The sequence below is a fragment of the Cnephaeus nilssonii genome, assembly GCF_951640355.1.
Source record: "Cnephaeus nilssonii genome assembly, chromosome: 1".
In the NCBI taxonomy this organism is placed as follows: Eukaryota; Metazoa; Chordata; class Mammalia; order Chiroptera; family Vespertilionidae; genus Cnephaeus; species Cnephaeus nilssonii.
Window position 1 is genome coordinate 89,837,248 of NC_137072.1, and position 12,073 is coordinate 89,849,320.

General features: G+C 35.8%; 1 protein-coding gene across 2 annotated transcripts in view; it reads left to right on the forward strand.

Annotated features, from left to right (window-relative positions):
- The window catches only part of GABRA2 (gamma-aminobutyric acid type A receptor subunit alpha2), a gene marked incomplete at both ends in the record, with an annotated part of 103,568 nt that overhangs the window by 45,879 nt on the left and 45,616 nt on the right, over nucleotides 1–12,073 (forward strand). For both annotated transcript variants that reach the window (XM_079772650.1, XM_079772649.1), the window contains one exon: nucleotides 2,139–2,206. In XM_079772650.1, the coding sequence (XP_079628776.1) occupies nucleotides 2,139–2,206 (68 nt within the window). The remainder of the gene's footprint in view (nucleotides 1–2,138; nucleotides 2,207–12,073) is intronic.

Below are 12,073 nucleotides of genomic sequence, written 5' to 3' on the forward strand. Positions count from 1 at the left end.
CCTTCCTTCCTTCCTTCCTTCCTTCCTTCCTTTCTTCCTTCCTTCCGCATATATAATTTAGGTCCAGCACAGGCCCAGTCCAAGATGAAAATACAGGGCCTTTAGTAAGAAAATGATTAATAAATTTAAAAATAGCCTGGTGGTGCTGCTCAGTAGGCTGGGTATCCTGTGCACCAAAAGGTTACCAGTTCGATTTACGGTCAGGGCACATGCCCGGGTTGCAGGTTCGATCCCAGTAGGGGACATGCCAGAGGCAGCCAATGGATGTTTCTCTCTCTCCCTACCTCTCTCTCTAAAAAAATCAATTTAAACAAACTTTTAAAAATTAAATTTAAAAATACTAATAATAGAACATTAAACTGAGCATGGGGCTCTTCTGAGCAGAGGGTCCTGTGCAGTTGCACAAGTTGCATATCCATGAAGCTGACCCTGTGCAGGTCTTTGGAGCAGGTGGCAGCTGAGAATTAACTTTATAAATATATTTAGGTTTCAAATCAGTTTTATAATAAAATTTCATAAATATAATCTTTATAATAGAATAGTATATACATATAATAAAGTTGTATGACTATATTTATTTGGAACACTATAACTATGTCTTTGGCACAGAGTATTGTGGTGAATACAAATATGCAGTTAATGAGAACTCACTTTTATTTCAAATTTACTATGGAGTGTGTATAATGCTTTGGTTTACCCTGAGGGCTCAGGAGCCTGCTTGCTTGGGTTCTAAGTGTGGGTCATTGGGCACAATCCCTTACTTTTCTGTACATAAGTGTACACACACATGAGGATAAGCGGACACCGATCTCATAGGTTTGTTATGCAGATTAGTATATGGAAAGCATTTTGAAGAAGTCTACTCCGTTTTTTCATATTCTTTTTATTTTTTATTTTTTTGTTTTGCCATAGTGGATTCAATATCCCAGACTTAGTTTCCTCTCTCTTTCATGATTATAAATGAATGTCCCATATAATATTAAAATATTTCATGGTAATGTTTGTCTAGAATTAAAAATTTGATAGTTACTAGATAAGACATTCATTTCATGATGATAGAAATTTTTATTTTATTTGTTTCCATCATCATTTATCCCCTGACTATAAGATGGTAGAAATTAATGATGCATTTTTTTTTCTATAAGAACATTTAAAGTGTTTTTCTCTTAAAATATTTCTTTTGAACTTCCCCCCCTCACCATTTGCCTTACTTAAAATTACCTGGCTAACAGAGCAATCCAGTTAATTTTGTTACAGTCAATAAGGGACATAACTATAGACTTTAATTCAATCCAATTAAGATGAATGCTAAATAAATCTTGGCAATGTTGGCATTCTTTTTTAAAATATTTTTTTCTTTATTGATTAAGATATTACATATGTGTCCTTACCCCCCCCCCCCATTGCCCCCCACCCCCTCCACCTCATGCCCTCACCCCCCTGGTGTCTGTGTCCATTGGTTAGGCTTATATGCATGCATACAACTCCTTTGGTTGATCTCTCCCTCTTACCCCCACGCTAAGTACATTTAAAAGCAAGCTTGTTTGGAAGTAATCTGTTGTGATTAATGTATGTTATTTGCTTTTATTTTTATATCATTGAATAATAATTTTATATTAATATGAATTATATTTATTTGTGATGATTAACAATCTGTTTTGTGCTTTATTCAGAAGAGTCCTTAATTTACAACCTAAAAACTAAATCTCTACTATCATTAAGTACCATCTGAAATATTTAGTTTAAGAATCAAATACAGGACTATATCACAGAGTAATCATACTAACTATATTTTATTTTCAGTACCTGTGGAAAATTTATTGAAAACTAGTTCAATTATGATAGATTCTAAGAAACTATTAATCTTGAGAAATATGCTTACAAAAGAATGTTCTAGTCAGTTGTAGTTTCCAAGTAAGAAGATCTTAATACTTTTAGGAATTTTGCATTTAGGGTTGCTAGAACCTATGAAATAAGTGAGCAACATAGATATTTTTGTTGGTTCTGAAAATTGAAAAGAAAGAGCAATATTCCTAAATATCACATAGTTTTCTAACCATGCCATGAACTTGACCCATTCTGTCTCCTGTGCCTCTCATTACATAATATTTATATTCAATCTCTTTTTCTTATATCAGACAGTATTACTGAAGTCTTCACTAACATCTACGTGACCAGTTTTGGCCCTGTCTCAGATACAGATATGGTGAGTTTTTCATTAAATACTATTTTTACTTAATATATGCAAAGTTGGGAGGGATAATTTTTTAAGAAGAAAGGAGTATTTTTAGTGTTAAAGGATTATGTGATTGACTCATGCCTATTTATTCTAGCCAAATACATGAGAGTTAAGGATGTTAATCCTTTTGTATCTGTGGTGCGCCATTGTAGCTTGGGTGTTCCGATTAGTCCTTTTTATTTTATATATTTTTTTTGTATCACCAAAAGACAAGAGTTAATAGTATTGGAGAGGATGTGGAGAAAATGGAACCCTTGTGCACTGTTTGTGGGGATGTAACGTGGTACAACCACTGTGGAAAACACTAGGGAAGTTCCTAAAAAATTTAAAAATATAATCCATAGGATCCAGCAATCCCACTTCTAAGTATCCATCCCAAGGAGATGAAAGCAGGATCGCAAAGAGGTATCTGCCCTCCCATGTTCAGGATAGGCTAATTCACAATAATCAAGGTATAGAAACATGGTATATATACACAGAGGAATATTATATAGCCATGAGAAATAACAAAATCCTGCCATTTGCTACAAGATGGATTGATCTTGATGGCATTATGCTAAGTGAATTAACAGAGAAAGACAAATTCCATGTGTATTACTTTTATGTCAAATAAAAAAATTAAGCTCTTAGAAACTGAGAGTAAAAATGTGGCTGTCAGGGTCTGGGAGTGAGGATAGGGAGAGGTGGGTGTAAGAGTGCAAACTTTCAGCTATAAGATAAAAAAGGTCTGAGGGTCTAATGTAAAACATGGTGACTATAGTTAATAACACTGTATTGTATAATTCAAATTTCTAAAAGAGTAGAACTTAAACAAAGGTCACACACACAACGATAAATAGTTGAGGTGATGGATGTACTAATTAGCTAGATGGGGGGGAATTCTTTCACAATGTATAGGTACATTAAATTGCTAAATTGCACACTTTAAATATCTTACAATTTTATTTGTCATTTATACCTCAATGAAGCTGAATTTTTTTTTAAAGGGAAGGAAAAGAAACTGCAATTATTTAGCTAGTGTTTCCATGTATGACTGAGGGAAAGTTGGCAAATTTATATATTTCTACAAATCACGAGTTATGAGAAAAGTCAAGTAAGGAAAATAACTGGAAAAAGCATTATAATTCTGCAATTAAAATTAAGCAGTTAACATAAGGAATCTACTGATGTCAAGTTGAAATGCAGAACAGGGGATGCTGATGTGCAAAGTTAAGACTTGAAGATTAAGGATAACATGTCCCAGTGAAGTAGTCATGAGCAGCCAATCATGCTGTTGTGTGTCCGTGGTCCTGTCTGCTGCTGTCATTATGTTTATGAAAGCTTCTTTGAAAAATTTAAAATCTATTCTACATTCCCATGAGCCGGTGTTCATTGTATTTTACATATAAATGATGTATCTTTTTCTTGGTTGTCCTTATAAACAAAAAAGTAGTTTAATAAAACATTGAAATGAGAAAAATAAAATAAAATAAATGTTAGTGTTTATATGCAAGTAAATAAATAAATAAAAATAAAAGGCTGGTAGCTAATATTAGGCATGTAGTCATTAGCAACAAAAAAATTTTTAAACTTCTTCATTTTTTAATTGAAATCAACATTTGGTCTCTTTTAAAAATATATAATTTATTGATTTCAGAGAGGAAGGGAGAGGGAGAGAGATATAGAAACATCAATGATGACAGAGAATCATTGATCGGCTGCCTCCTGCATGCCCCATTCTTGGGATCAACCCCACAACACGGGCCTGTGCCCTGACGGGAATCGAACAGTGACTTCTTGGATCATAGGTCAATGCTCAACCACTGAGCCACGCCAGCCGGGCAAAATTTGGTCTCTTCAGCGAACTTCACCCAAGAACTTTAAAAAATTTTAGCACACTCAATATTTGATTTCTTATTTTGGAGGCCCCTACCACACTTTATATTAAACATTAAAATTGACTTACATTCCAAACTAAATACAATTGAGTTGAGTGGAATTGTGGTTGGCAACATTTAAAAAATCAGTTTGGTTTTTTAATTTTATTTTTCTGCTTTGGAATGTATATGTATGTGGGTGTGTGTATGTATGTGTGCACATGCATCTATATATTGAGATATTTTACCAAATGAAATAAATATTTTACATCTCAGAGGCTCTTGAAAGCTTTGTGGGCCCTCGGCAGTTTTCTAATGTTACATTTCCCTGAATACCCCAGCCTAACACAGTCCTATAGAATTCTCTTTGGTCATGTCCAATTTTCTACTTTATTTCCATCTTTATTCACCTGCTTGTTCAGTCTTACCAGTAGTTTGCTCGGAGGAAGTCTGATTAATTGCAAGACCACCAAGTGAGCACCTATCATCAGAATCCAGTCAGAGGAGAGAATCCACAACAGTCATATGAACAGGGAAAATCCAATATCATTAATTATGAACTGGTACAAGTGGTTAAATAATAAAGCAGGGTAAAAGAACACCAATCAACGTAGAACCAGCAAACGCAGAAGGCAACGTCTACTTCTAGGAGCGAAGCATCATGAACAAGGGAGACAGTGAGGACCTGGCAGAGTGCCCTGCCCCTGAGGGCTGCGTCAGACCTCAGTGAAGAATTGGTTGGTGCTCCGGGAGCATGCCGCTGTTGCTGGTGAAGGAACCTGTGAGGGTCTTTGCGGAAGCTGGTGTGTAAGAATATCCTGCCTGGTGGCTGAAAACTCCTCGCATACCAACCTTTTGAAGCAACGCAAAGAATGACAAGGCATCTGAACCACCAAGAGAAGCACAGAGAGTAGTCTTATTTTGCTGGGATATCAAAAGATTCCTCCCATACCTTTACTGACAAAGCCGAACATTGTGCCAGCTGGCAAAGGACCAGTGTTTACAGAGTCCGTCGGCAGTATCGCCGAGAAGGGGAAAGGAGAGTGCATTTGGAGCTGAGAGGCAATACACTGATCATTGGTATACATAATAATGTGTGGAATGGGAGGATTTTGAATGAGAGCCAAGAGATGGTTTGATCACGCAACAGGTACTGTGTGTTATTTGTCCAAATCTAGAGAAGCATGGTGAAGCTGGGGAAAATGAAAGCTGAATTATCTATATACAAATGTAACACAGACATATACAGATATACATACTCAGTCATATTGCACATCTACTAGTGAAGACAGCACTCCATCTAAAAGCATGTATGTATTTTGTGAAAAGAAACGATTTGGTCTTTTTAATGATCAAATGGAGTGATTTTCAACCTTGATATTATTTTTTTTTTGCCTGAAAGTAAGATAATGAGGGAAAGTTTGAATTTATATTAGTATACAGAGCCTGGTCAAGAAACCACACTTGGCTGTGACACTTTAAGTAGAAAGTTATTGTAATGGTAAGGGAAAATATACCCATATCATTATCAGCTATATATAAAAGTGGCTTGCAGAAGCAATTGGACAATGGAAGAAAAGCAAAGGATAAATTTAATTTTACTTTTATCAGCTTAGCAGATACACTCATTTCTATGCAGTGCACACACTGAATAGCAAGACTTAAACCCCCGAGTCTTCCTGTTCAGGTCAGTGATGTAGATATGCTGTGACATTAGCTTGAGAGGAAAACTCAGCATAGCAGAACGTATTAAAAAACCAAGAGAACAAACACACACACGCACACGTAAACTGTATCTCAGAATCATTAACCAGTGTAATTGTCCAGAGAAAGGTGACGTTCTAAATTATAATTAAAGTTTCTAATTACAGTGTCTGCAATTAAGTTTAATCTTTTTTTTATTTCAACATTTAAACAATTCATGAGTAAGAAGGTAATTAAACTTTGGAATGTACTAGTAGTTGACAAATGACAAAGTTTTTAGTAGGCAGGTGCATTTCAGAAATTTATAACTCACTTGTTGCTAATTTTTCTCATTGGTTTCTATATAGATGACTTTTCCCATATTAGTAAATGCTTTTACTGTGTGTGCATATTTTTAAGGCATAATTGATTGTATAGCCACCAATTACTGCACCAACAATTAGGCTAAGAACCTCAGCTCAAATGGTTATCTCTTGCAGTGCTAAGTATTAAGGTTACAACTTGAACAATGGGAACTTGGAAGTCATCTCAACATTACTGATTCAGAGTTTACCACTAGGCTATTAAGAAGTAGCCAGGCAGGGTAAGTGCTGACCTTGGTTTCTAGACCTTACTTTTTATGTTACCAAAACACAGTGTTCAGTATCACTTAGATCCTCCAGAAGCCATTGGGATATTATGCTGTTTGTTTAGTTAATATCATAGGAAGGTTTCAGAGAGTTGTTATATGTCAATATTTGGTCAAAACTTGATACTGGACTTAGATGCTAACCTTTATCAGAAGTTGTCATTTGTAAATGACCGCTGCAAATATGGCAAATATTACATATCAAAAGTAAAGACATATATATATATTTTTTTACAAAATGTTTACTCACTTTAAAATTGGCATGTAGAAGTTGATTATTGGAAGGTCATTGATATTGTAGAAGGATAGGGTTTAGACTTGGGGAACATTCATTCATTCAGCCAATATTTTTCAGCACCCTCCTATAGTTTTTCAAAATGCATTGAACATCTTCCCCCTGGTGGTCACTGTGCGTCATAGCGACCGGTCCTTCAGCCGTTCAGTTGATTTGCATATTAGCCTTTAATTAGGTAGGATTAGATGCAATGATGTGCAATGATCAGTATATTTTTCACTTGCAGCCCTTAGTCAAGATTGGATATGATTTGTTCGGAAATGGGATGAACCCATAGGTATTGCCCACAGTAAAACCTCGCCTAGAGAATTTCACAAAAGAGGGCAAGTAAAGGTAGTTTGACTAGTGTGACTCCATCCTTTTTCATCTTGCAGGAGGGAGGGTGTGAGAACTAAGTACATCCAGTCATAGCTCTCTTGGCTTCTTCAGAAAATAGCACTCCCTATCACCCCTCACCCTCAATTATTTTGTAGAAACTAAGTAACAAACAGCTATGATTTCTGAACCTGAGTGATTAAAAAAACTCCAAAACATTGCAGAGGTTGCATGTTTTTCCCCAGGTTGCCAGGGTGGAATCTGTCTTCTTGGGAGAGCTGCACTGAACTTTTATGTCTTGATTAAGAATAATGTGATATTATCCATTGGTGTTAGTCCCATACATTTTCCAGGAGACATCATTCCAGGTCGATTTTTGGAAGACACAGAAGGTATCAGGTCCCAGGATGAGGATTTTCCCAAGGGTTTCCTACAACACCTGGAGAATGTGCTTTCCATGCCAATGCAGGAGGGTATTGACAAAGTAGAGAGATGACCACGGTGTTATATATTATAGTAAAGTCAAGAAAAGGATTCGAGTGTGTCATTAGATAAAGAACAAGGAGATATTTGCTGATTGTGGTAACAGCAACCAGATTGCCGTGGGTTGAGCGCGTGGGAGGTGAGGAAATGGATAAAGAGTGGTGGAGGCATTTTTAAGCAGCGTGGCTGAGGCGAGGAGGCGAGACAGAGGGCAGTGGCTGTAAGGCTTTTATTTTTAAAGGTTGCATTGAACTTCTCACTGTTCTCCGAGCATGCCATTATCTTTAACAACTCTCTGGCTTGGCACATGTTTCCCCCTGTTTTTGTTATGCTTCGCTCCTCTGTTGCCAACTGGAGATCTTTCATTTACTCAAGGCCAAGCTCACATTTCATCTTCTCTGATGTTTCTCCAGGCTACTCCAAGTAGAGTCAGCCCTTCTGGTCCGTGTGCTCCGCCACATGGCGTTCACACATTTCTTCTGACTTTTCACACTGGATACTAAAAACCTTCACATAACTTTCTTTTTACTACACGCTGAGCTACGAGAAGGCATGAGTTGTGTTTGTTCATGTCAACAAGATTTACTAAGTACATACTCTGTGTCTGTCACAGGGCCGAGAGCTGAAATACGGAGGTATAAGCAGTGCTGCCCTCAAGTTGTTCACAGCGTGTATGGGGGCTGTGGGACCAAGAAAAAAAAAATCATTTTAAAACAGTGTGATCATATTTTTATTGACGTGTTCATGAATTAATATGGTAGTAGAGGGGATGTGTGCTGAGGATATCTACACCTGAGAAGGATTCTAGAAAAAGGAAAGAGCTAAGGAGGACAAATAAGGATTGGTTGGCCAGCTATATAATGAGAAGAACGTTTTAGCAAAAGTTAGAAGAGTTTGTTGAGTTTAGTGAAATGTGAAAGGTCAGTATGATAGAAGCCTAGAATACTCTTAAGGATATGAAAGGAGATGAGACTAGAACATAACTCTCAGCCACATCCAAAAGAGACTTACAGCCAATTGCCTCCCCAAAGCCAAAGTATTCCTAAATAAAACTAAAATATAGTAGATCTCTGTTACTAGAGGACTTACTATGGCATGGCTTTTTTGATATATGTCAAGATTCTCTAAAATATTACTATTATATACAATAAATGCCCACTGTGATTAGCTTAATATAGTTATTCAAATACACACATGCCAACATTCTCACCTGTGAATTTAAGAATTAGGGTATCGCATACTGATGACTCTTTGCTATAAGATATCTGAGAGTTTTTCTTCTATCTGTCTCTGATGATGCCTTTCTCCTTATGTACCATTTGTGCTGTTGTTCCCAGAATCCTTGTTGCAATATTTAATTTCCAATGAGTCCTCTCATTCATTCATTCATAGACTAATTATTGTTTATTTCCTATGCATGCAAGAAGGTGGTTATGACCCTTGTTCTCAAAGTGAAGTGCATTTGGCCAAATGTAGGGGTCGATAGGGAAGAGATACTGCAGCAGAGATCAATGAGTTTGGATTCTAAGATTGAGCATGAGGCATTAGAGGCCCTGCAATATCAGTATTGCTGCAGGAAAGTGTATTATGGGAGGGAATTGATGAACACCAGGTGATAGGGAGGTTATACAAGAAACACACTCTGTGTCCATGAGTGTGGTGATTGTGGTGGGAGGCGGGGCAGGTGATGGTGGAGGAAAATATAGTGGAATAAATGGTGATGCCAAAAAAAAAGATAAATAAATAAAAATGTATAAAATAATAAAAAAAGAAACACACTGATTGGAATTTACTCAGAGGAGACTATCCTTTATTAGCCAAAAGGGTATAATGAAATAAACTTTGGTACTTTAAAATACACTCAGTAGATCACAGTAAATGGGAAATTACTCCAAGAACAGCCCTGCCATTTGGACATAATTCATCAGAAACAGGCTACAAGCATTGACTTATAATTAATGTACCCAGGCACTAAAAATATGCTGTCTTCACTAAGTCAATGTGTCCTTGAAATTATGTTTATGCAATAAACTATGCAATAGAGAGTGATTTTCTTGTTTGCAGTATTGGACTGGAAATTGGATCCCTTTCTTAGTTTTGGCCCTAACAAGCTTGGACACAGGAAATTCACTGAATTTATCTATAACCCCATCTTTAAAAAGATTACATTTCTGGTAAATTATGTTTGAAATATGGAACTATGTGAATTCTTTCATTTCATTTTTACCCAATAATTAGTCTTATTTCTCCAGTACATTGGCCATAGGGTAGCTGCATGCTGATATGTCCTTGTGAATTTTTTGGGATTTCCTAAATTTGCTTCTTACTTTGTATATTCCCTAAAGGATTTTGTTTCTGCTCTTGTTATTACTGATTTCTTTTAGAATCTCAGTTCATGGGTCCAGGTCTTAAATTTGTATGAAGAGGTTGCATTGTTCTGTATTCCTCTAACAATATTCTATAACATACAAATCAAACTATTACTATAACAGTATACTAATGGTGAAATCTAAGTTTACTTTAATAAATTTTTCTATTCTTTTCAAATACTGAGAGTGTGCATTTTATATGAATTTGAGGCAATGACATTTAAATAATTTGTTTGGAAATCCTGTTATTCTTAGTAGATATCCATTAAATATTATTTGGTTGTCTACTTACTCTGCCTTTTAAATATAGAAAGCAAACCCACAAAAACTAGTGGATCAGCTGTGTGTGTGTATATATATATATATATATATATATATATATATATATATATACTGTTGTACTAATATATTAAAATATAAAATAAGCACCAAGGCAGAAATTGGAATGAAAGTTAAATTACTTATTGTTCAGGAATAAGTGTTATATTTATTAATAAAATATACTTGTTTTTGCTACCATTTAAGATTGTTGTTCATGGTGATATTTTAGCAATTAAAGTTTAAATGTGCTTTATTACAATATAGCAATAAAAGGTCTGACTCTAATTCATATTTTAATGTTTGTTTTGATTGTTGTAGGTTAAAAAGGTATATAAATTCAAATTTAGAAGTGCATTATTGGCTATTGGTTACTGAATCATCACACTAATTTTTAAAATGCAACAACCAATTTTAGATATTTGTCTTCATGTTCTGAATGTTTAGTTTTCAAACAACTCATTATTTGCAATGGCCTTATGCTATCATTAACCAGTATTTCAAGATAAAAGTCATCATTAAAACAGTGAGTCTAAACCCATATTTTAAGTAGCTTTAGCATACTTATAAATTTGCTTTTGAAGATTTTATTTTAGAGTTGATTAGCTCATCATTTTTAATGTGGCTAATGAAGAGCTCATAGAACAGATATGCTGTTTCTTGTTGTCCACTTGTGCGTTTGCAATTATTAGTGTGTTTTTCAACCCATGGTGTCATTCAGTAATAATCTCTTGAAGCCATTTGTCTATTTTCATTAGAGGGGGTTTAATCAGAACTAGATGTGATCACTTGCAAATTTAATTATGTATAAATGACAGTACACTGAGAACAAATGAATGAGGCATCACTGAGCGTGCCCTGTTGGAGGCTCCTTTCCTTCCCATAAGATGTCTCTTACATGCATGACCTTCATCCACTTTTGGACATGGTGAGAATATCAGTATCATTCCAGGCATTGTTTACTAGCAAAGCTTTCTTTACTTTCTATGTTTAGATAAGAATTCTATGTAGAAATAAAGATTGTAGCATTTTCTTCCTATATCTAAATGGATGTACACACCCTACTTTGTTAACCATTGCTCTAAGCTTGATAATCATGCTTCAGCTCACAGGTTTTCTTTTCATTTAGGTACAATACAGTTGATTACAGTTATTTTTACTAAGTTATAACCAACCTGCCTCCCTTGTATTAGATCACTGAGTCTTTCATTGGAGTCACACGGGGAAGTGAAGTTTTAGATGCTCTCAAACTCTTTATTCACAAAAATATTTTATTTTTCTCTCACAAAGGGCTAGTGTAATAGGTTGCAATGATTCAATGATAGGTTCTCTTCTTTGTATATCTGCTCTATTTCTGCTTCCCTTTGTAATGCCCTTCCACTAAGCTTAGGGTGACATATTACAATACTTGTCACTCACCTCAAACATGTGACTTGTTTTGGCCAATGGCTTGTTAAAAGACATTACACACAAGCAGTGAGTTTAAATCAGCTTGGTTTCTTACTGTATACTATGCCATTGTCATGAGAAAGATCAGCTCTAGGTAGCCCAGTGGTCCCTGACAGAGGACAAGACACTTGGAGCAGAGCTGAGTTGCCCCAGTGGCCCTACAAGGATGTGAGTCCAGATCAGCCAATGGCCAGCTAATCCTCAGATGTGTGAGTAAGAACATCTGAGATCAACTGAGCCAGGTGAGATCCACTGATCCCTAGTCTCATACTTCTGAGCTAATAATAACTGATTGCTATTTTAACCTCCCGCATTTTAGGTGTTTTCTTGCTTGGGAGTAGCTAAATGATATTAGGTAATCTCTAGATATTACAAGTGAAACATTGATTTCCCATAATGGCATTTACAAACTCAGGA